Genomic DNA, 26,988 nt, shown 5'->3' with positions numbered 1-26,988 from the left:
CACTACAGGGATGGGATAATGGCACTGGAGCATCACTGGAATAAATGTATTCCAGTGATGCTCCAGGTTTAAGGGAGATTATCTTGAAAAATAAAAATAATTTTGAAATTATAAATTCGTTTTTTCATTGTTATACCAAGAACTTTTCAGACCATCCTCATATTTCAAAGCTTAAGGTAAGATCTATGCGGTCCAATGAAAACTAAAGCTTTGGAATGAATGCATTATTGAGGGAAAATATGAGTACTTTGAACATCTCTGTGAATTTCTTCTCGCCAACCAGCTTTCTCTGCATGCAGATATAAAAGCCTCTACATCTATATAAATTGAGCAAAGTAGTTGGCCAATATTTTGTTTCTAATATAGAGAATTTTCTTTGGATTCAAGATTCATTTGTTGATTCCAGAAATATAGAAGCCTTGTCTTGGAAGGAGAAGCAGCAGCTAATAGAAATTTCGACTAAATATGAATTGAAAGCCAAATTTAAAGAAAGCAAACTTTTAACATTTTAGATTGACTTATATGAGAAATACTCAGAAACTGCTGTTCAAGCTTTGAAGTTTTTGATATGTTTTCCAACAACATATCCATATGAAAAGACGTTCTCACTATACGCAGGTACTAAAACTAAATATAGAAACAGGCTAAATGCAGAAAATGATATGATGCTACATGCTACATCCATCATACCAGACTTTGAAAAAATCTGCAGTTCAAAACAACAACTGCACTGCAGTCATTAAAATGAACTTAAATTTTTTAAATATACAAAGCACTAAACTGTAAAATGGTGAGTGTTTATTGATTTCTTCCTTTTTTTCATATTTATTTTAAAGATTGAGTTGTGAGTGCTCTGCAAAAAATTTTGCTTGCTTTACGGCTCCACTTTACAAGAAGTTTGGGAAACCCTGCCTTAACCCACATAAATTGGATTAATGGGGAAGGATATGAAGTTGGTGATATAGATAAGAGATAGCTGATGAACAGACCCCAAAGAGATGTTTATTGCTGACTACAATCCAGGAGAAAGCTGGTAAGTATGTCCCCGGGCTCTGCATGTATGCTATTGCTATTTAATTTGTATGTTAATGATATAGGGGTGCTTAAGGGTCAAAGCTGTATAACTGAGAGGAGACCTCCACATAGCCTTTAAAGGAATGCGGCGAACCGACGAAGGCTTCTGACCTAATGTCCAATCCTGACCTTCTCGTGGTGTACCCTGTTGGGTTTCTACCTGGATACTGAGCGAACGAGGATTGGCTGGCAATTTGGGATTTAGCCGACCAATTGTATTCCTATTGGTTAAACCAAAATACAAAATGATAGTACAACATGACAAAATTTCATGCCGGCTGGGACGTCGCCCGGTTAAACAAGGCTACTTGTTTTCGCCAGAGAACCAGGGCAAACAGCTAACCATCAGCTACTGGAACAAATCTGAAAACACACCCCAACTCAACATCACCAGAGTTAAAGATCAGTACTATCAACATAAGAAGCCTGAATGGCAAATGGAGCTAGCAGAGGAATTAGATAAGTACCAGATCGACATAATAGGGGTGACTGAAACAAAAAAGACAAAAACTGGTGAGATCTTTCTGAGCAATAAATACAAAATGTTATATTCAGGAAATGACAATCAAGGAAAAGAAGGAGTAACCATAGTATTCAACACAAAATACGAGGCTCATCTTCTTGAATGGCAGGCAGTGTCAAGTAGAGTGATTTGGGTAAATATCAGAAAGGACAACTGGACAATGAGACTTATTTGTGCCTATGGTCCCACAGAAGGTTGAAACAACTAAGGTTGAAGTGGAGGAATTTTTTGAAGCTCTAGAGAAAGCAACTGACACAATGAAAAACGAAAAGTTGGTCGTTGTTGGGGATCTAAACAGCAGAGTAAGAAATGATTGTCAGACATACAAAAATATTTTGGGAAAATTTGGAGAAAAGAGCAAAGCTAATAATAATGGCAAATACCTGTTGGATTTCTGCTCAGGACATGGACTGGTTATTACTAACACCATGTTACAACATAAAAATGTGCACAAATTCACATGGAGAGAAGAGGCAAGGAATAAGAAAAGTCTCATTGACTATGTTATTGTTGATAGTGATGTTTTCTCCTTGGTGCAGGACACCAGAGTGTACAGAGGATTTGAAATTGGACGTGATCACTATTTAGTCTTGAGCAGGATAAAATTGAATTTCATATTGAAAAGAATGACATGTAAGAAAGTTTTAAAGTGAATAAAAGTTGAGCAGCTCTTAGATGTGAACTGTAGATTAAATACACAAAAATTATTATAGAAAAAATGAAAGAGTTTGAGAACAGGAACCAAACCTTGGAAATTCAGTGGCAAGCCTTGAAGAAAACCCTGATTGATTCAGCTAGAGAGGTATGTGGTGAAGTTGTCTGCAAGGATAGAAAAATTAGAACTCCATGGTGGACACAGGAAGTTAAAGAGGCAGTGAAGGAAAAGAAGAAAGCATATCAAAAGTTCCTGGCAAATAAGTCCGCTTGTGCTCTTATAGAATACAGAGACAAATGTAAGAAAGCTAAACAGTGTGTAAAACTAGATAACAAGAGTCATGGGAGGACTTTGGCAAGAACATAGAAAATAAATATCAAGAAGGTGGCAAAATATTCTGGAGGTTGTTGAAGAAGCTTAGGAATGGAGGAAAGAGTGCTGTAAAAGGAGTTAGAGATGATAAAGGTGACATGAAAATGGGAGAAAAAGATATCCTTGAAGTATGGAGTAATTACTTTGAAAATTTGCTAAACGAAACAAGTTTAGCAAATTTATGTTTTTTATCACTGTGATCACAGCACAGTGATAAAAAACATTGACCAGGCATGCAGTCAGGAATACATATCCATACTTGAAGTAGAAAAAGCCATCAAAGGCTTGAAGTGTGGAAAGGCAGCAGGAGGACACCAGAAATGCTGAAGTATGGTGGTATAAAAATCTTACACTGGCTGCACTGCATAGTGCAGAAAGCCTGGACAGAGGGACGAATTCCCGATGACTGGAGTAGAGCTCTAATAGTACCCATATATAAAAAGGGAAATAAAACTGAATGTGAGAATTACAGAGGTATATCCCTACTGAGTGTTCCTGGTAAAATATATACAAGTATACTTGAGAAATGGTTGAGAAGAATTGTCGAAGAAAAGCTTGATGAAGAACAAGCTGGGTTCATGTCAAATAGAGGCTGTCAGGATCAGATCTTCACTTTACGACAAATAGTGGAGAATCAGGAGACCAAGATATAGGTGTGTTGGATTCTGATTATGTAGAGATTAGAGTAATTATTATTTGCTTTAGAATCCAACATGATCTTCCATCACAAAGGATAGACTTGTAAACAAAAATAAGTTGTTTACATTAAATATCATTTAATGTAAACAACTTATTTTACAATTTAATATTCATATAACTACCTTAATTTTGTCTAATATTTAATTATTTAATCAAGATATATGTATTAATAATGAAAAGACTGTATTAAATATTATTAAGCTATTTTAATTATTACTATGTTAATATTATAAGAACTTGTATTTGATAATTTAACTGCACATTATTTGAAATGTAAATATTCTCTATTTATTCCTGTTTGTAAAGTTTAACGTTATGTAATAGCTCAATTTTATTATATTTTGTTTTGTTGTCATGGAAACGTATGTAAGTGAGTAAGCACATTTTGGAACACCACGTGAGGTTTATTGAAAAGAGTTTTAGAAAGAAATCACGTGAACAATTTAGGCCGGAAGAATGGAGATATATAAGCGATGAACGTTGAAATTATTGAGAAATTAAGAGATAGATTATTAAGAAAGAGAAAGGAGAGAGATTGGCATTTAGGTTGGAATCGGAACATTAGGGAATCACAGTGCGATAATAGCGAGTCGGCAAATCACTCAAGCAGCTAATAAGGTCTACTAGTCGAGAGGCGGTTAGCTAATAAATTGTAGAATAAGAATTATAGCTACGGAAGACAGCTCAGTGACTACTATATAGACTAACGATATTTGAATTGAGATTCAATTTCAGAGCCGACCTTTCAAGGACATACGGAACCTTGAAGCAAAGCGCGGAGTTACTAGAGAATAGTAGAGCTGTAAAGTTGAAGTTTACCGATAGCTGTGTTTAGAATTGTAGTGTGTAAAGAATTAATTAAATGCCAGAAGAGTGAAGAACTGTGCATATAAAACCTCAAGTTAAGAATTATTGTGTGTTGCCTTAATTCATAAGTGATCAGTAGTATTTCACGCAAGAACGTTTGTTTATGTGTATAGTGACCGACGATTAATTCAGTTATTGCTTAGAAGATTTATTTAATGAGTGCCGTATGCTGTTTAAGTGTTTACAGTTATAAAAAGTGTTTGTGTGTAAGTTAAAGAAGAAAAAAGAGGTGTTACTGAAATTTTTATTGTATTTAAAACTTAAAGAACTATGAGATATTGATTTGAATGATCATTAAGGAACTTTATTAAATAGCTAAAAGGAACTGTGAGAAGACTGTATTACAGATAACAGAATTACCATTGTCTGAGTTTGCATGACTTTATTATCAGAAAGGCTGAAGTGTTTATAATAACTTATTTAGTATTTTGATCTTAAGTGTATAATTTCTGATTTTAAAATTAAATGTTTGTTTTTGTTTATCTAAAGTTGTATTTTGCCTGAATCTCTTTTACTGCACCATTCATAAAATATTCAAACCAAAGCGGGTAAATTAAGTAAGTCAAATATACTTGGCCAGTATATATATTAAGGAGAAATAGTTGAAGGTTGATTTTTCTTCAATTCTTGAACTAATTCAGATATAGAGTGGCGCAGTCTTTAAATATAAATTTTCTCTATATTTGAATTAGAAATCAACTCACAACTTATCAATTAGTTAAGAACATCGTAATTGTAATCATGTCGGATCCAAAGTATAGATTAAGAACAAGTAGGATCCAACACACTATCCTCTCATTCCCATGATTAGACCTGTGACAGTTGTTAAGATGCAGCTTTATCAAACCTTATAAAGAGCAATAATAACCTCAGTATCTTTACTATCAATAATGTCCAACATCCATATAATCCTTTGAGTTATTCTAAACACTTTTACAATATGTCCTTTGAACTTCACCTCCTTGTCCACTATCATTCCCAATTCCATCGGTTCATCAATTTTCTACAGTCCAGTCTACTTGTATATAGACGTTGTTGACACCACATCAGCCTTTTATCCTATAATGAAAAACATGCTTCCTTTTGAACATGTATAGCACTTATGCATTATAGGATCACTACCAGTCTGATCTTCATTGTGTTCTCATCAGTGACAGAGATCCCAGAAGACACTAACACTTTACACTTTGAATATTGAACTGATGGCTGTTATCTCTTGTCCACACTGCCAATCTATTTAAATCATTCTGCAGGATCTCTACATTACTTTATTAATGACTGTCTTCACCATGATAGCATCAGCAACATTCCAATATTATTAATGCACAAATTAAACAACAGTGGCACAGGTACACAGTCTTATGCCATAGAAATAGTCATATGCCTTCTCATACATTCTACTTCACTACATATATTCAGTATATTCACTACTACAAATAATGTCTGCGCATCCATCCATATTTGCTTCAATTTACATAAGAGTTCTATGCATTATCACGTCAAAAGCATTTTTAAAGTCCAGGTATCGTGGTGTAGCAAATAAAACAAGACCTCTTCCTTTCCTGCAGGGTATCAAATTCATCATCATCACCATCAAATTCCTAATATATACCCTCAAGGGGTGTACAGGATATGATAGTACTACATGAAAAATTACATCATTACAACTTCCTATCTACAATTTTCCTCCAAATCAGTCTGTTACTTGTCAAGACTCCAACATTATCAGCTCTTACATTTCTATCTTCTAAGGCACTTTTTACTATATCAATCCACCTATATCTTCATCATTCTTTGAGTCTTTTTCCTGCCAATCTGGCAGAGAACACTTCTTTTGCTAATCTTTCCTCTTCCATTCTGTTTAAGTGACCATACCACCTGAGATTAGCTCTGCTAAAGCATTCCTGGAAGCTGAAAATGTCAAGTTCTTTTCAAATATCTTCGTTTTTAATATGATATTGTGACTGATGCCATCTGTTCACCCCTCTAATCTTTCTGAGGATTCTCATATCTGCAGTCTCTAATCGTTGGTTAAGTGTTTTACTACTGACCCACCTCTCAGATCCATAAGTTAAAATTGATTTGAATACTGTCTTGTATACAGCTAATTTAGTGTTTTGGCTAATTTCTCTCTTATTCCATATAAATTTATTCAGTTGACTTCCTACCATACTAGCTTTGTTGATTCTGTTATCTATTAGATTATATGAGATTAGCTCTGCTAAAGCATTCCTGGAAGCTGACAATGTCAAGTTCTTTTCTAATATCTTCGTTTTTAATATGATATTGTGACTGATGCCATCTGTTCACCCCTCTAATCTTTCTGAGGATTCTCATATCTGCAGTCTTTAATCTTTGGTCAAGTTCATGACTTATTTTTCACGGTATTAACACCACAAACACTTTTTTTCAACAAAGATGTTTTTTTAACGCTTATATTTTGCTGATTTTCAACTCAGCATCATCAGAGCACAACACACAAGTAAACGCGACAGTGAGTGAGTTAAACAATATAATTGTAAAAGACAAAAGATCTAAAGTCCTATTTTTGGCGCCCTCTAACGAAAAAAAAAAAAAAAAACAGCAGTTATCCAGGAGTTTTTCTTAAGATAACCGCCTCCCAAATTTTTGGCAAATTAATGCAACCATATTTGTTAAGGTTGGGAGAATTCTTCAAAGCCATTGCTGACTCAAAAAATAATCTTTCAGATCTATAACGACTCCTAAATAGCACATTCGTTTTTCTCCATCTAATCCTGTGTGAAGGAGTGTCCAAAGCGTGGTCTGCCAGTCCCGACTTGCCATAGTAATAGTAGCGAATGTATCTTTCATGTTCTTCCAGGCAGATGTTCACTGAGTTGAAAATCAGCGAAATATAAGCATTAATAAAACATCTTTGTTGGAAAAAAAGTGTTTGTGGTGTTGTTAATACCGTGAAAAATAAGTCATGAATAACCATCAACACCTTTGGTCAAGTGTTTTACTTCTGACCCACCTCTCAGATCCATAAGTTAAAACTAATTTGAATACTGTCTTGTATACAGCTAATTTAGTGTTTTGGCTAATTTCTCTCTTATTCCATATAAATTTATTCAGTTGAATTCCTACAATACTAGCTTTGTTGATTCTGTTATCTATTTCCATATTTAATTTACCATCTTCACTAAAAATCGTGCCTGAGTAGCTGAAATGTTTTAGTTGTTCTATAGGTTCTCCATTCACAATGCAGTTGATATTTTCAATGTTTCTGCCTATTTTCATCATTTTTGTCTTTTTAATGCTGACTACATACTGTTGGATTCTGATTATGTAGAGATTAGAGTAATTATTATTTGCTTCAGAATCCAACATGATCTTCCATCACAAAGACTAGACTTGTAAATATTATTTAATGTAAACAACTTATTTTACAATTTAATATTCATATAACTACTTTAATTTTATCTAATATTTAATTAATTATTCAAAGATATATGTATTAATAATGAAAAGACTGTGTTAAATATCATTAATCTATTTTAATTATTACTATGTTAATATTATAAGAACTTGTATTTGATAATTTAACTGCGCATTATTTGAAATGTAAATATTCTCTATTTATTCCTGTTTGTAAAGTTTAACGTTATGTAATAGCTCAATTTCATTATGTTTTGTTTTGTTGTCATGGAAACGTATGTTAGATAGCTTGCACGTTTTGGAAGGCCACATGAGGAGAAGGTTTATTGAAAGGAGTTTTAGACAGAAATCACGTGAACAATTTAGGTGGGAAGAACGGATATAAAAAGCGAGGACCGCTGGAAAAGGGGGAGCATTAGAGATTTATTAGAGAGAGATTGGCATTTAGGTTGGAATCAGAGCATTCGGCAATCACAGTGCGATAATAGAAAGTCGGCAAGTTACTCAAGCAGCTAAATAAAGTCTACTAGTCGAGAGGCGGTTAGCTAATAAGTTGTAGAATAACAATTATAGCTATGGAAAACAGCTGAGTGACTACTAAATAGACTAGCGATATTTGAGTTGAGATTCAATTTCAGGGCCGACCTTTCGAGGACACACAGAATCTTGAAATAAAGCACGGAGTTACTAGAGTAGTAGAATCTGTAAAATTGAAGTTTACCGATAGCTGTGTTTGAAATTGTAGTGTCTAAAGAATTAATTAAATGCCAGAAGAGTGAAGAACTGTGCATATAAAACCTCAAGTTAAGAATTATTGTGTGTTGCCTTATTTCATGAGTGATCAGTAGTATTTCATGCAAGAACGTTTTTTTATGTGTATAGTGACCGATGATTGATTCAGTTATTGCTTAGAAGATTTATTTAATGAGTGCCGTATACTGTTTAAGTGTTTACAGTTATAAAAAGTGTTTGTGTGTAAGTTAATGAAGATAGAAGATTATCAGTAAGATTATTCCAACCATTAATATTCCTATACAGAGAAGTGTGTGAGTTTCATCCTAGAATTTCCTTATACTAACAGTAACTATTGGTGAAAATTAGCTGAAGCGTAAATTTAAAAGTGTTTGTTTGTGAGGAAGTGTTACTGCAATTTTTATCGTATTTGGAACTTAAAGAACTGTGAGAAGACTGTATTAGAGATAACAGATTTACCATGCCTGAATTTGTATGACAGTATTATCAGAAAGGCTGAAGTGTTTATAATAACTTATTTAGTATTTTGATCTTAAGTGTATAATTTGTGATTATAAAATTAAATGTTTGTTTTTGTTTATCTAATGTTGTATTTTGCCTGAATCTCTTTTACTGCATCATTCATAAAATATTCGAACCAAAGCAGGTAAATTAAAGTAAGTTAAATATTCTCGGCCAATATATATAATAACATCATATAAAGGAAGGGTAGTTGGGAGTTGGTTTATCTTCAATTCTTGAACTAATTCAGATATAAAGTGGCACAGTCTTTAAATATAAATTTTCTTTATATTTGAATTAGAAATCAACTTACAACTTATCAATTGTTTAAGAACATCATAGTGATTAACATGTCGGATCCAGGGTAAAGATTTAGAAGTAGGATCCAAAATTTTTCAAAGGAAGAGTAAGCTATGTGAGAAGGTTTATTGAAAAGAGTTTTAGAAAGAAATCACGTGAACAATTTAGGCGGGAAGAACGGATATAAAAAGTGAGGAACGCTGGAAAAGGAGGAGCATTAGAGATTTATAAGAGAGAGATTGGCATTAGGTTGGAATCGGAGCATTGGAATCTATTACAACAGTTATTCACTTTAGTCAGGGAATCTTGCAGACTTGTAACAGATTTATTTAGAAGTATAATATCATCTGCATAAAGCAAAAGCTGAGATTAACATCTCCAATTTTGATATCATGTTTAATACCACTTTCCTTCATAATGTTATCCATATAAATAATGAATAACAGAGGGGATAATGTACATCCTTGTCTGACATTAGATTTAACATTAAACCACCTTCCTGTACTTCCTTCAATTTTAACTGCTGACTTACAACTCAAATCAAGACTAAGTATTGCTTGATATAATGACCCATTGACACCATATAACGGTAGCATTTCGAATAGCTTCTCTCTTGGCACCTTGTCATATGCTTTTCCAGATCTACAAAACTTAAATACAGATCTCTGTTATATTCCCATGATTTCTCTATCTGTCATAAAGTGAAAATCTGATCCTGACAGCCTCTATTTGGCCTGAATCCAGCTTGTTCTTCACCAAGCCTTATTTATATTCCACAATCCTTCTCAACCGTTTCTCAAATATACTTGCATATATATCTTACCAGAACACTCAGTAGAGAAATACCTCTATAATTCTCACATTCAGTTTTATTTCCCTTTTTATATATGGGTACTAAAAGAGCTCTACTTCAATCATCTAGAATTCGTCCCTCTGTGCAGACCTTCTGAACTATGCAGTGCAGCCACTGTAAGACTTTTATACCTCCATACTTGAGCATTTCTGGTCAAATATCATCTACTACTGCTGTGTTTTTTACCACTGTGCTGTCACTGCTTGTTTCATTTAGCAATTTTTTGAAGTAATTACTCCATACTTCAAGGATATCGTTTTCTCCAGTTTTCATCTCTAATTCCAGCACTCTTTCCTCCATTTCTGAGCTTCTTCAACAACCTCCAGAATATTTTGCTACCTTCTTGATATTTATTTTCTATGTTCTTATCAAAGTCCTCCCATGACTTTTGTTTAGCTAGTTTTACACAGTGTTTGGCTTTCTTACATTTGTCTCCGTATTCTCTAAGAGCACAAGCTGACTTATTTGCCAGGAACTTTTGACATGCTTTCTTCTTTTCTTTCACTGTCTCTTTAACTTCCTGTGTCCACCATGGAGTTCCAATTTTTCTATTCTTACAGGCAATATCATCACATGCCTCTCTGGCTGAATCAATCAGTGTTTTCTTCAAGGCTTGCCACTGAATCTCCAAGGTTTGGTTCCTGTTCTCAAACTCTTTCATTTTTTATTCAATCATGTTTGTGTATTTTAGTCTACAGTTCACATCTAAGAGCTGCTCAACTTTTATTTGCTTTAAAACTTTCTTACATGTTCTTCTTTTCAGTATGAAATTCACTTTTATCCTACTCATGACTAAATGGTGATCACTTCCAATTTCAAATCCTCTGTACACTCTGGTGTCCTGCACCATGGAGAAAACATCACTATCAACAATAACATAGTCAATGAGATCTTTCTTATCCCTTGCCTCTTCTCTCCATGTGAATTTATGCACATTTTTATGTTGGAACATTGTGTTAATAATAATCAGTCCATGTCCTGAGCAGAAATCCAACAGGTATTGGCCATTATTATTAGCTTTGATCTTTTCTCCAAATTTTCCCAAAATATTTTTGTATGTCTGACAATCATTTCCTACTCTACTATTTAGATCACCAACAAGGACCAACTTTTCCTTTTTCATTGTGCCAGTTGCTTTCTCTAAAGTCTCAATTCCTCCACTTCTACCTTAGTAGAACCTTCTGTGGGACCATAGGCATAAATAAGTCTCATTGTCCAGTTCCCCATTCTTATATTTGCCCACATCACTCTGCTTGAGACTGCCTGCCATTCAAGAAGATTAGCCTCATATTTAGTGTTGAATACTATGGCTACTCCTTCTTTTCCTTGATTGTCATTGCATGAATATAACATTTTGTATTTATTGTTCAGAAAGATCTCACCAATTGTTGCCTTTTTTGTTTCTGTTACCCCTATTATGTCAATCTGGTACTTATCCAATTCCTCATATACTTCCTGCTCATTCACCATCAGTCCCTCCTCCACTATACCTCGTTGTCTTCATAAGGATGAAATACACTAATAAACTGCTCATTGAATGTTAGTAATAATCAGTTGCATGATGATTACAAAGAGCAGGCCAGGAAGGTGACTCAGTTGGTAAAGACAGCAAAAGTGCAGTATGAGAAGAAATTAGCCAATCAAGCTAAGAAAAATCCTAGTGAGTTCTTTCAATGTGTGAGAAATAGATCTAAAAATCACTACAGGAGGATGATGCTAGATGATAGCACTGGTAGATTGGTCATCAATGCAGCAGATATAGCTAAAGTATTCAATGAGCAATTTAAGTGTATTCATCCTCATGAAGGTAAAATAATGAGAAGCTGAAGTGTAAGGGTAAAGTGGAGCAGGGACTGATGGTGAATGAGCAGAAAGTATATGAGTAAACTTTCTGCTTTACTTTATTACTCATAAAGTTTATTTTATGAGTAATTAAGTAAACTTGATGTTAATAAAGCAGTAGGTCTTGACAACATATCACCACGTCTTGAAGGAATATCTTATGGAATTAATAACACTTTGTGTATCTGCGGCTGTTGTTAAGGTGTTAGAGAAGCTGATGAGGATTACGATTCAGAAATGGGTTGATAATAGCAGTATTCTTTAAGATAGTGCATGGGTTTGTTAGGAAGAGGTTATATTTTAGCAATCTGCTTACATATTACAAAGTGAAAAATTCACTCAATAAAGGAAATAAAAATCCAAGTACACCATTGTATATGCATTTCTTTTATTAAGTGAATTTGTCACCTTGTTATAATATGTAAGCAGATCGCTAAAATATGATGGGCTATCACATGACAAGCTAGTAGCTAAATTGGGATTAGATAACAGATTTATTTATTTCATATGGAGTTCCCCCTTTCCTCCTCCATCCCTTAAGGCAGGTTGAGTCCTCCTAATGAGGGATTAATATGTATTTTATGACTGCAGATCCATGTGTGTGTGTTCACGGGGACTGGTTTACCTGTTCTGAGGGATGAAAAATCCGAGTTTCTGGGTGAAAAAACCCTCTACTTCCATATGAGACTGAATAACTCACCTTTGGTCAAAAGAGACAAGATGAAGGTTCCTCACATCACGGACAAGAATTGAACTCAGGTCTTTCCGACCAAAGGGTTCATCTATACTGACTGGGCTATGGAGGCTCAGATAACAGATTATTGAGTTGGATAGCTGATTGGCTGTCAGACATGTATCAGCAGATTGTGTATAGAGGAGTGGTGTCCCAAAAAAGGAAGTTCACTAGTGGAGTGAAACAAGCTCTGTTTTGAGACCATTATTGTTTAATTTGTACACTAATGCATTAGGACCAGCTTAACTGGAGATGCGCAGCTGTTTGCCGATGATGCAAAATTGGGAAGTAGAGCAGATGTTGTGGCCTTGGAAGGGGATCTGAATAGACTATATGAGTTGGCAAATGAGTGGAGCCAGTTTAATGTTACAAAGTGCAAGGTCTTGAAATTTGGTAGGCAAAGTTGGGATGAAGAATATACAATTAATTGAGAAATTTTGAAGGAGGCAGAGGAGAGGAGAGATCTCTGAGTGATGGTGAACAGAGACTTGAAGTTCAGGTCATATTGCTAAAATTGTAAGAACATCCCATGGAGAATGATTGGCTAGTGGAATGCACTGCTGAAAGTGTCGTGATTGCAGAAACTGTGAAAATGTTTAAGGCATGGTTTGGTTATCTTTTTGCAAGAGAAAGTATGGACCTCCTGCAATGAATCGTTTTAATCCGTGGCAGTCAGATGTTAATAATAATAATAATAATAATAATAACAGTCACTAAAGAGAATGAGTGAGAAAGGTTAAAAGTGTCTGATGACAATAGTGAAGAAAGGACTCAGAGAAAGATCATGATTGAGGTGGATTGAAGAAATTAGTAATGTCTTAGAAGATTGATTATTTAATATCCAATAATACTAGAGACCTGACAAATTACAGAATAATTTAAAAGAAAATTGTTGACTGAAAGTTAGCTAACTGGGTTTGTTTGCATTATAGCTGAAACAATGTAGGCTATGAGAGAGGTATTATATCTCTTCATTGCTTTCATTCTTCTGGTTGGTTTTGCCTTTTTTGCAGGATAAAGGAATTGAATTTTTGGTAGTTAAATTATTTCCATTCTATGAAATCAGCTAACTTACTTTCAGTGAGTTAGCTGGTCTTATAGAATTGATTGCACACATAGGATTAGTATTTGAACTGACATTTTTCCAACCATATCATTTATACTAACTGAGGTATGGAGACTCAGAAAGCTAGTAATAATGGGAACTTATTTATGTAGTGCTATCATAGTAACCTGTACATCCTATGAGAATACATATCTGGAATTCATGGTGATGATGATTAAAATATATAGAAAGAAAATTTCATGCTGCTAAGTTTGCACATTTAGAAAAGACTAGTGTAATATGAAATATTAAGATATCTTAAATATCGCAAATTCCTATAATTTTAAAAGAGGAATGAATGAAACCCCATATATCCTACCTATTTGGCTGAGTTCGCAGAGCTGTTTTTAGATTATCCAGCAATTTCACCCTAACCATAAGTTCTTCCTCATCATTAGGAAAATATACATGCTGTAATGAAATCAAATTTAGTCACATTACAGATATCATAGAAATTTAATCAAATATTTTTTGAATTTCATTAAGAAGTTCAAATTTGCTTTAACTAATCTTTCACCAGTTTTATTTGCGATATTATACTGATTATAAAAATGCATCATATTTTCATTAATTAATAAGACACATTAATAGCTAATAATGATAATTGCTGACCATGAGAAAGACCTATTACTTATTTCCTCTTCATTATAATTCTGTTCAGGCTCCAGAATAATGCTCTCTCCTCTGCATTAATTCCATAAAACTCTTTTGTGAATGTATGTCTTAGAATATTCTTTCCATCTGAAAAGCACAATTTAAATCTCCTTGGCCAATCCCCACACTTAAAGTATTATACACCTCCGAATCATAAAATTAGAATAATAAAAGAAAACGTGTTGAATGATTTGCAATTCTAATTTATTAAATAGAAAATAATTATTACCAAATATGAATTAGAATAATCTAAATCTACACACTTTGTAGATTATACAGCCATGTAAACATTAAAATGTAATATAAATTAAAAGAAAATTGTTATTTGAAAACATTCACAAAATTAGAATAATTTTTAATGTGATTCAAAACATTAGATGACTTCACAAACTGGGTTTTAAATCACGTGTGCCTAAGACGAAGCCGCTATCACTTCCAAGCAAAAGGCAGCTAGAGCGTGATGGTGTAAGCAAAGACTGTTGTGGGGTCAAGAGGACTGGAAAAAGGTACATTTTAGTGATGAAAGTATGTTTTGTGTGTTCATCAAGAGATATGCATTTGGAATCTTAAGCAAGAAGCATTTATTATTTTATTATTATTATTATTATTATTATGTGACACCTCCAGGGAGTCCAAAGACTCATTGAGGGAGGGCACCTGCTCTACATCTCTTTCTGTCTCCACCACTCAATCCACCAACTACACCAACGCTATCTACTGCACGCCACCACTACTAGCATTTCCACAGACAATCACAAACATCCATGCCTACGGTGGGATTCGAACTGGATATACTAAACGCTCAGACAATCAGGCTGGGCCATTCAGGCCATTTGATTAAGAATGCATGAAACATTCGGTGAAATTTGCAAACTCTGTCATGGTATGGGCATGTATGATTGCAGAGAGTCCATTAGGTTGTGTATTGTGTACAAAAGAGTCAATTCCAAAGAGCATCAAGAAATTCTTGAGCACTTTATGTTACCAGCATTAGAAGATTTATGTGATGGTGATTTCCTTTTTCAGATGGCTTCCTAGATGGCTTAAACAAAGGCAAATTAATGTAATTCATTGGCCAGCAAACTCATTGCTGGCCAATGAGATTTAAACCCATTGAGAATTTGTGGGGAATTATGAAGAAACGTCTTCAAGAAATTGCCTCAAGAGACAAAAATGAACCTCTTTCTAGTCTGCAGACCATACCAGCATGTTTTGATAAAAAAGACTGTGAACCACTAGTAAATAATATGCCAAATATTTACAAACGGTTATAAAAGTTAAGGGGGATGCAACAAAGTATGAATTATAATGTTGTTTCCCTTGTATTGTAATTTTTGTGCATTTATTATCACGTTATTCTAATATTTTGAACCACGTTAAAAATTATTCTAATTTTGTGAATATTTTCAAATAATAGTTTTCTTATAGGATTTCTAATGGGAAGATTGATTTGAGAGAAGATTGAATTTGTACAAGAGGGACGGCCTACACCTGAATACGTTTGGTATCAGGAGTCTAGAAAAACTAATAACTGGTATGAGACTGAGCACAGAGAGTCAGGGAAACTAAATTATAAAGGGAGGAATGGTGAGAATGTGAGTGTAAGAGCAACAATGTTATATAACTGTGTTAATGATGGGAATGGACTTTGTCATGGAAACGTTGATGAGGAGAGAATGATTTCGACTTTGTGTTAGACCGGTCTGGACCCATCAAACGTTTGCAAAGATGCCTATACGTATAAGGCACTAGAGAAGAATAGAGATCTGCAAGTTATCCAACTGTGTCAGACAGACTGCAGACAAGACTTACAAAAGAACAAACAAGTAGATTATTATGTCTGTACAAGAATGCAAGCAGTATCAGAAAAAAGAAATAGAGTTTGTTGCCTTAGTCAATATGTTGGAACCTCAGATTGTAGGCATTAGTGAGACCTGGTTATCAGAATCAAACATACTAACTGGTATCGAGTGTCAAGGGTACAGTATTTTTAGGAAGGATAGACAGGATAGGAGAGGAGGAGGTGTGCTGTAATGATATCGGATGACTTGAATCCTGTTAGAGTTGAGACCTCTGATTGTAGTACTACTAATTCTAACGGTATTTCATGTAACAATGAGATTGACGCCATCTGGTGTGAGGTGGAATCTAACAAGACCAATTAAGTAGTGGGGTGTTGTTACAGACCTAGTGGATCGGTAGCTAGTGATGAAGAAATGTATCATCGAATAGAAAAGACGAGAGTGAAGAGAGTAATCATAATGGGAGACCTAAATTATCCAAATATTGATTGGTTAGCAGTAGAATCTCATGAAAAGAATGAAAATGCATTTATCGAACCGTTTCGGAACAACTTCTTCAAGCAGCATGTGATAGAAGGAACTTGAGGTCAAATAGTGTTAGATTTGATTACAGTGTCAGAGGACGTTTCAGTTAAAGACGTAACTATTCTTCCTCTGGTTGGTGACAGTGATCATGCAGTACTCACTTGGAAAATGACTAAGTTTATGAATGTTCTATACAGAAAAGGTTACATGCTGAACTACAAAGCAGGAAATTATGACCCAACTGAGGAGTATACTGGGTTCAGTGGAATGGGATCGGTTGCTGGATGGGAAGAATGTCGACAGTGCATGGGAAGCACTTTAACAATTTCATAAATTCTTAAACAATTATCAGAATGTGTCCCAAAAGTTCAAAAAATAAATAGGGTAGAAGTCAAATGGATGTGTAATCTTATTAAAGCAGAGATTCATACGAAAAGGATGATGTGGAAGTGATACCATGTACATAAGGATGATGTCTATTATTATTATTATTTGACACCGCCAGGGAGTCCAAAGACTCATTGAGGGAGGGCACCTACTCTACAACTCTCCTTATCCACCACTCAACCTCATCCACCCATCATCTACACCAACGCCATCTACTCTCCACCAGCACCAATACTATTTTTACAGACAATCACAAACATCCATGACGATGGTGGGATTCGAACCCGCAGCCTTTTGGCTGGAGAGCGGATAAGCTAACCACTTGGCCAACCAGGCTGGCAATGTTATGAAAATTATAAGCAGCAGTCTAGAATAGCCACGACTGTTCTATGGAAAGCAAAGTCTGAGTATGAAAAGAAATTGGCTCTACATGCTAAAGACAACCCACAAGAATTCTATCGATATGCTGCAAATAAAAGGAAGAAGAAATATGAAAGAATAACTCTTCTAAATGTGATGGAGTAAGGGCTGTTCAACTAATGAGTGCCCATTTTGTTAAAAGGTATCAACCTGGTGTACACAACATTGAGCTCACTGCTACTTCTTCATTGGATGAAGAAACTCAGGTTTATGAGGACAAGTATTAGAGCTTTAGCACAAACTGAATGAGAATTCAGCAATAGGGACTGACAGGATATCAGCACATGTGTTAAAAGAGTGTTCAGCTGAACTGGCTATTCCTTTGATCAGGCTGTTTAATATGAGTCTCAGAACAGGGAAGATTCCACAGGAATGGAAAGGCTGTATGGTAATTCCATTGCACAAGGGTTGTGCAAAGACCGATGTATTCAACTATCGACCAATTAGTTCTCAGGAGTGGTAGTAAAGATTTTGGAAAAATTGGTTAGGGCTCGCATTCAGAAATGGGTTGACAGTGAATTGCTACTTTGAGATGAGCAACATGGGTTTACTAAGGGAAGGTCATGGTTTAGCAACTTGCTCACATTCTATAACAATATTACGATTGAACTAGAAAAGGGGAATGAATACACCATGATACTTTTAGATTTTGCTAAGACTTTAGACAGAATACAGCATGGTAGACTGTTGCATAAATTGGAGAATATGGGTTTGGGTTATAGTATATTAGCATGGATAAGAGGATGGCTGATAGACAGATATCAAAAAGTGGTATACGGGGGACAGTGAGTCTGCAAGATTATGTATGTATGGTTCAGTGCTTGGTCCACTCTTATTCAATCTGTATATTAATGATATTGGGAAGGATTTGACCAGCAACATATCTTTACATCATCAGCTATCTGCTGATGATGTAAAGATAGGTAGGATAATCAGGAGTGCTGCTGATATGCAGTAATTATCACTTACAGAATGATTTGAGTAGACTGGAATTGTGGGCATGGGAAAATGGATGTCAGTTCAATGTCTGTAAATCTAAAGTCATTCACTTCATTGTGATTAGATACTAATGTCATATTATATTGGTCAGATTATGCTAGAAGAAACTGATGAGGCTAGGAATCTTGAAGTTAGTAGATAGGAAGTTGAAGTTTGGGGGGGGGGGGCCATGTAGTGAAGATTGCAAATACAACTCAAAAGATAATGCTGAAATGAACGTTCACATGTAAAGATAAGGATGTCATTTTGCCTCTTTACAAGACCTTGATAAGACCTCACTTGGACTATTGATTGCAGGTCTTGTCTCCTGGTTTCTGATGTAATTCTGATCTATTGAAGAGAGTGCAAAGGAGAGTGTTACAAATGATATCAGGATTGTGACATACTGATTATGAAGACAGTTTGAGAATTTGTAGACTGCAAACATTAGCAAACAGGAGATAGAGGGGTGATATGATTCAGACTTACAAACTTCTGAAAGGATCATACAGGATTTTAACTGTTAGAATTTATTAATTTATGGAGGGTGGGGAAAGGACAAGAGAGCATTCATTCTCAGCTCCTTGGAAGCTGATAATGAATGCCACTAAGAAGGGGATGAGGGCTAGATTTTTCTCTCATAGAGTGGTGCATGGTGCATGATTGGAATGGACTGCCATTGGATGCTGTATGTACAGGCAGTGTGAATGAATTCAAGAATAAGTATGATAGCTGGTGCATGTAGCATGTGGCCTCCCTCGGTGTCTTTCTTAATAACTGGTGATGAATTCCACCTTTCCCTGACAAGATTTATTCTTTGTTCTTTGCTCTTGTAGTTACTTTAGTGTGTTCCTTTGTAGATGAAGATATGGGTTGGTTGTTGCCTGTTCTGCCCTGGTTGAGTTTGGGGACTAGTTCTAAATCTGGTATGGATATTTCAAGTAGCAGAACTCTGGAATTATGTTTTGTTACTTTTTTTGGTATTATTTTTATCGTTGGGCAACTCTTTTATTCTTTTTATCTTCTTCTAGTTTCTTGTTCTCTGGTTTATCTGGGTCTCAGATGGGCTGTAGCAAACCCATGATGTCCATTAAAGAGAATTCTACTGCTGTCCACCCAGTTCTGAATCCTTGTCCTCACTAGCTTCTCCAACACTTTGATCAAAACTCCAGAGAAGCAAATTAGCCTATAATTTGAAACCTTATTCTTATCATCTCCTTTATGAAGAAACAATTATGGAATGCTTTAATGAACTGTTTAAAAAAACATTTCTATTATATCCTGCTCAGTGTTCATCATTCTCCCATTATCACTCATGAACGAACATCATCCTCCAATAATCACTCATCTTTCTATTGGCCACATATTGAAAAAACTCCCTAGGATTCCTTTTAGTGTCATTTGCTAACTGCTGCTCATACTGCACTTTTGCAACCCTTACTAAGTGAGTCACCTTCCTTGCTTGCTCTTTGTACTCCTCATGTAACTTGATTAGTTCCACTCATCTTGTGCCACCTCTACGATGCCTTTTTCTTCCAGATTGCACACTTCACATCTTCAGTTATCCATTTTACACTTGCCTTATTTAATCTCCCGACCTTCAGAATACACTCAGTCATTGCCTATGCTAGATAATTCATGCGTAGAGACCAAGAAGCTTTGATTTCCTTTCCATGCAATTCCTAGATCCATGCAACTGATTATGACATCTCAAGCTGCTTCTTGAGTTGTCATAATCACCCGCCTTATAGTTCCACATGTAACTCTTTCTCACAAAAATCCCGATATGGCATTTGTTAGTTGTTCTTCATTAACTCATTGTTCAAAAGTAATGTGAGTGACAAAGTCTTGGTTTAATTTTGACTAAGCCATAATGAGGGAATACTACTCGGCAGAAGGAATTGATAATAAAATGTGAAAATATGACAAGGTATGATTTATATAATTATAGCTGAAGAGTTCAAAACAACTCTTCTTTTGAGTTATAAGCAACACCAACACAGATAACTATTTGTGAAATAGCTCTGCAAGAGGTTAAAAACTTACTTTTTTTATGAGAACACATAAAATAGACAACAGACACAGAGCAACACCTACCATCTTATGGATACAAGAAGGGTTATCATTATGGGTGATTTCAACTACAGGGATGACTGCACAGATAGAAACTATCAAAACAAGGAAAACAGAAATTATAGAATTACTGGGATAACTGCCTTGTTTTGGATGGTTTCTATCTGTGAGAGTGATCATACAATTTTGATTTAGGAGGTGGCAATATATATAACGATCTGTAATATTAACTCGGAATTGGGATATGTTCATATTCATATATACTGACATAGATCCGAGAACTAGAAAAAGCAATTAAATTTATTCAAAACACAACATGTTTCATTGGATTGTCCAACTTCTTCAGGCGTGGGAACATAGAAAGCAAATAAAAAACACTATAAGAAACAATGTATCACTATAAAAACGACTATTATAAAATTCAGTTAGTTTTGAACTGTAGCTACAGTCCGTGTTGAAGTTCTATTGTTGGGCATCTGCGTGTGGCTGACTTCACGAGTGTGCCAATATTGGATAGCAGAGCTGAAAGAGTCCGTTAGATTATAACTAAGATTATTATTTATATGATGAGGGTCCATAACAATTTCTTAGATTCGACTATGCGTCGTTCTACCTTGTCATGGCATATATGAAGGTTTGAAGTTGTTGTCCAGATTATCTCATGTTGACGGCCTTCATCACGTGTGTTTATTGAAAACAATACATGACTTGACAGGGCACTTGCTCTAGTTCTTTTGTAGGCAATGTCTCTCTGATGTTCTTCTAGATGTAGGAGGATGGATTTTTCAGTTTTGCCATAGTATTGTTTCCCGCAGTCACACGTGATTTTGTACACTCCTGGGAATTGAAGATGGTTGTGAGCTTGTTTGTATTTGTATAAAATCGATCTTAGTTTAGGAAGAGTAGAGAAGCAGGTTTTTATGTTGAACTTTCGTAAAATTCTTCTTAGTTTCGTGGAGAGCGAGATGATGTATGGTAAAGAGATATAACCTTTGGGGTTGTCTTGTGTTTCTGAGTTGTTTTGATGGTGGCAGTATAGATGCTTATTAATAGTTTTTGATGAGTAGCCATTACTTGTGAAGGTTCTTTGTAGATGTTGTAGTTCGTTTTTTAGCTCTTCATCATCTGACAGTACAGATCTGGCACGATGTGCTAGAGTTGATATGATACCCATTTTCTGTGAAGGATAGTGATGTGAGGATGCATGCAGGTATCTATCTGTGTGTGTAGATTTTCTCAAGATTGAGATTTTTATAGAATCAGAAGTCTTACGTCCAGGAAGGGAAGAGATACATTTTCTTCAACCTCCACTGTTAATTTGATGTCTTGGTGGAAGTTGTTAAATTATTTAAAAAAGACTGAAGGTTATCGGTGGCGTGTTCCCAGATAAGAAATATGTCACCTACAAATGTTTGGTTGCGCTAGTGGGTCAAGCGCTACGGACGTGTTTTGAAGAGCTCCTGATTCAGATAAGTTTTACTAGGAATAATTAAGTATATATGCGTAATTGTTTAAGTAGCTAAACTTTAAGGCTGTAAACGTTGTATGCTACCGATATTATTAGTGTGTGGTTTTTTTTCTTGCCTAAACTAAATACGAAATCGTTAATATTAGACCTAGTAACCTGCAGAAAAAGAAAAAAAATGGCAGCGGCATTGTCATTCCATGATTTTAATTTAGATTTCAGTCATTTCGTTAACTGTGAGGTCTGTTATATTTATTCCTTCGATTACATAAATGATTTGTGGATGTTTAGTGCGGATGGAAGAAGTGTGTGTGTGAAATGTGACCTGAACGAGGAATCGATGAATGCAAATATGAAATTGATGACAGAAAGTGCTAGTACCGATTGTGTCGCGAGTGCACGTTTGAAAGAGAAAGAATGGTGAAAAGACAGGCGAAAAAATGTTAAAAAATCAGGGAAAAAAGAAAAAGAGCGATTTGACAACCGTAACGGATGTTAAAAGGGACGAAAGTGAGGCGGAAAGAAACGAAATTGAGAGAACGAATGAAAGTAGAAATGGTGTGATGCAGAAATTACAAGTAAAAAAAATCGTAAGAATGAATGATAGTGAAAAAAGAATGAATGATGGCGAAAGCTGGACACATGTTGGAACGAAAGTACTGAACCAAAGAAAGATGAATGACAGTAAAAGTGAGAAGAATGATAGCGAAAGTTGGATGCATGTTAGTCCGAAAGTACGGAAACAAGAAAGATATGTGAGAGTGAAAGTGAGAAGAATGATAGTGAAAGTTGGACGTATGTTGGACCGAAAGTACGGAAACAAAGAAGGATGAATGAGAGGGAAAGTGAAAAGAGGGGGTCGAGAGTTAGAAAGATTTAATTCGGAAGGTGAATTGGATTGGATGAAGGGACGAAATTTAAGAGAATTCAGGTCAAAACTATTAAAATAAATCATGATGGCATGAAAGAGTTAACGAAAGATGAGCGAGTGGCGTTGTATGGCGACTCTTATTAAAGGTGTGCAAGAGGATAAAATGCACAAGGTATGTTTTCCAGGCGGTAAAATGAGTAGAGAGATTGAGGCATTGAATATGAGGCAGGAACGAGCAAAAGAGTTAATTGTATTAATTGGTACAAATGATATGAGAGAGAACAAAGAGCATGTCAAAATGAATGTCAGGAGACTGCTTGGAAAGATAAAAGAGAATAGTGTGACAGGAAGGGTAGTCAGTGTGTTGCCTAGGTATGATTGTGGTGAAATGAGGCAGAGAGCAAGGATTATGAATGATATTCTGGCTGAAATGTGTGAGGAGATAGGAGTACAGTTTGTTAATGTGTGGAATGAGTTTGAGGGACGAAGTGAGCTGTATGGGAGCGATCGACTGCAATTCAGTGGTTATGGTGTGAGTCGCTTGGAGAGACTGCTGCTGGAAAGTGGAGAAGTGAATAGAGAGAATGAATCAGATTGAGAGGGGAGTGATGTGGAAGAGCAGGAGAGTAAGACAGGAGAGATTGAAGAAGTGGAAATGAATGGGGAAGTGAGTGGTATGAGTATAGAAAATGAGAGAATGGGTGTACAAGAGGAGCAGGGAAACAGGGAGGCTCAGGGTGGACAGGGATACACAGCGTGAGAAAGGTGGATGCTCCAAGAGGAAGTGAGAGCATTTGTAAGCAGGAAAGTAATGGGATGATCAGGGATCAAAAGGAAACAGATGGAATTGCAAAGGTTCTAAAATGAAGAAGCAGAAAGGGAAATGGCCTCAGTCCAGCATGGAGAGATCACATCGAGTGAGTGGTATCAGTGGAAGTAGCTGTAGATCCAGAAATGAGTTGTTGTGTTTGTATACCAATGCTAGAAGTATAAGAAACAAGGCGGATGAAATGGTTGCACTAATTGCCTCTGTGCACCCAGAGATTGTCGGAATAAGTGAGACATGGTTAGATGAGGATGACATCCTGACAGGAATAGAGATGGATAGGTACGATGTGTTTCATGAGGATAGAAGGGGTAAAAAGGGAGGGGGAGTGCTATTGATGATAGAGAAAGAGTTATGTACATACAAGGTAGAGATGCCAGAGGGAAATGGGGCCAGTGGTTTTGAGGCAGTATGGTGTGAGATAGAGGTGAATAGAATCAAATACTTGGTGGGATGTTGTTATAGACCTGGTAATGTGGATGGTGGTGATAGTGAAATGTACAGTCAAATAAGCCAAGCAAATAAGAAAAGGGTGATCATTATGGGTGATTTTAATTATGGCAATATAGACTGGAATGAAGAGATAGCAACTGGAAGTAAAGAAAATTAGTTTCTTGAGTTTTTGAGGGATAACTACCTCAGACAGTATGTAACAGAGGGCACACGAGGATTAAGGGTCTTGCATTTGGTCATCTCATTGGAGGATGTAATTATCAATGAGGTATCAAATCATCCACCAACTGGTGAAAGTGACCATGAGGTGATTACCAGCAGTGCAAGGACCCCTGTGAAAAAAGGTTATATGTGGAACTACAAGGGGGGGGGTGATTATAAAGAGCTCAGGAGACAGCTTGTAGGTGTAGCATGGAATGAGGAGTTAGCTGGAAAAGAGATCAATGCAGCTTGGGGGATTTTCAAAAAATATTTAGTAGATGCAATGTCTAAATGTATACCATTGGTGAGAAGGTTAAATAAGGTAGGTGTGAGATGGATGAATAAAGAGATTAAGCATGCAATACAGAGAAAAAGGGCATTGTGGAGGCAGCATAAGAGAAGTGGAAGTAACCAATTTCATGAGGTCTACAAAGACAAGGCAAGGAGGGTGACTTGGTTGGTGAGAGTAGCTAAAGAGAGGTATGAACAGCAGTTAGCTAATGAAGCCAAAAAGAATCCTAGGGAGTTCTTTCGATATGTAGCCAGCAAAAGAAAGAATGATTATGGAAGGATGACATTGATTGGAGGAAATGGTATAAAGACAGCTGTTGCAGAATGTGTGGTGGAGATACTTAATGAGCAGTTCATAAAGATCTTTCAATCTTGTGAATGTGACTTCATGGAGAGATTAAGAGCAGTTGATGATGGGGAGGAGAGACTGACTGTAAGTGAGCATGAGGTGTTTGGGGAGTTGAGTAAACTAGATGTAAATAGGGCTGTGGGACTTGATAATATATCACCGCGTATTCTGAAGGAATGTGCCAGAGAGTTGACACCTGCATTGACATATTTTTTTAATACGAGTCTTGCACTTGGTCAAGTCCCTAAAGAGTGGAAGGAGGGCAAGATTGTGCCACTTCATAAAGGAGGTGATCGAACTCAAGAATTTAACTATAGGCCTATCTGTGTGTCAGGTGTTGTGGTTAAGTTGTTGGAGAAGCTTGTGAGGACTAGGATCCAGAGTTGGGTTGACAACAATGGTATAATCTTTGATGGACAGCATGGATTTGCTAAAGGGAGGTCATGTTTTAGTAATCTACTTACTTATTACAATAAAGTGACTGCTTCCTTGGACAGAGGAGAAGGATACACAGTAATATACTTGGATTTCGCAAAAGCTTTTGATAGAGTACCTCACGATAAGTTGACAGACAAACTAGAGCAGATGGGGTTGGATATTAGATTAGTGCATTGGATTGGAGACTGGCTATCTGATAGGTATCAACAAGATGTGTATGGGGGTGCAATATCCAGGAAAAGGAAAGTCACTAGCGGAGTGCCTCAGGGATCTGTTTTAGGACCATTACTATTTAACTTGTATATTAATGATATTGGCGAAGATTTGGATGGAGATATTCAGTTGTTTGCAGATGATGCAAAGTTGGGACGAACCATAAAGAGTAGTGAAGATGTTGTGGCCTTGCAAGAAGACTTGAATAAATTGAGTGATTGGGCAAGCAAATGGGGATGTGAGTTCAATGTTGCAAAATGTAAGGTTTTAAAATTTGGAAAACAAAGATGGGATGCAGAATTTATGCTTGGCGAGAATATATTGTTGGAAGTAGAGGAAATAAGAGATCTGGGGGTGATAGTGGATAAGGATCTAAAATTTAGGGGACACATCGCCAAAATTGTGAAGACAACACAAAGACTTCTGGGAATGATGCAGAGGACACTGACGTGTAGAAGTAGGGAGATTCTTGTTCCATTGTATAAGGCTTCGATTAGGCCACACATGGACTATTGTGCCCAGATTTGGTCACCTGGTTTTGAGAAGGATGAAGAGCTGTTGGAAAGGGTTCAAAGGCGACTGACTAAGGTAGTTTCTAACCTCTGGAATGTCGAGTATGAGGAAAGATTAAAAAGATGTAATTTGCAGTGTCTAGTGGAGAGAAGGAAGAGGGGAGATATGATAGAGACCTACAAGTTGGTAAGGGGTTGTTATAGGATCAATGGTGGAGAAGTTCTACAGAGAATAGTGGAAGATCAGGGGAGAACCAGAGGTCATCCATGGAAACTGTATAAAGAGGGTGTGAGTAGGGGAGTGAGAGGCAGGTTTATTTCGTGCAGAGTTGTGAGTGATTGGAATGCCTTGCCTGAGAGTGTGGTGTCTGCAGGGAGTTTGAATGTGTTTAAGATGCGGTATGATGAGATGTGTGTGAGATAAAAGGACCTCCTAGATGAGTCTTTGACTCCATGAGGTATTGTTTAATAATAGTAATAATAATAATAATAATAATAATTAAGAGTAGCTGAGGAGATTGCCTTTCGTTTGAAATCTTCAAAAAAGATGTTAGCTAATACAGGAGACGGGGGGACTGTTAATGGGGCAGATGATGAAGAGCTAAAAAATGAACTACAACATCTACAAAGAATCTTCACAAGTAATGGCTACTTGTCAAAAACTATTAATAAGCAACTATACCATCGCCATCAAAACAACCCCAAAGGTTATATCTCCTTCCCATACATCAGCTCGCTCTCCACAAAACTAAGAAGAATTTTACGAAAATTCAACATAAAAACCTGCTTCTCTACTCTTTCTAAACTAAGATCGATTTTAAGCAAATACAAACAAGCTCACAACCATCTACAAT

General features: G+C 36.0%; 1 protein-coding gene across 1 annotated transcript in view; it reads right to left on the bottom strand.

Moving 5' to 3' along the window:
• Nucleotides 1–26,988, bottom strand: part of LOC150105113 (disheveled-associated activator of morphogenesis 2-like) — a 575,640-nt gene that overhangs the window by 447,767 nt on the left and 100,885 nt on the right. Inside the window, exon 5 of the mRNA XM_090396160.1 lies at nucleotides 13,996–14,087. Coding sequence (XP_090252286.1) covers nucleotides 13,996–14,087 — 92 coding nt within the window. The remainder of the gene's footprint in view (nucleotides 1–13,995; nucleotides 14,088–26,988) is intronic.

Source organism: Typopeltis vanoorti, chromosome 7 (genome assembly GCF_054136105.1).
Source record: "Typopeltis vanoorti isolate ZY-2024b chromosome 7, IOZ_Tvanoo_1.0, whole genome shotgun sequence".
Taxonomy (NCBI): domain Eukaryota; kingdom Metazoa; phylum Arthropoda; class Arachnida; order Uropygi; family Thelyphonidae; genus Typopeltis; species Typopeltis vanoorti.
Note: the sequence above shows the minus strand (reverse complement) of the source record. Positions and strands in the feature narration are given on the sequence as shown.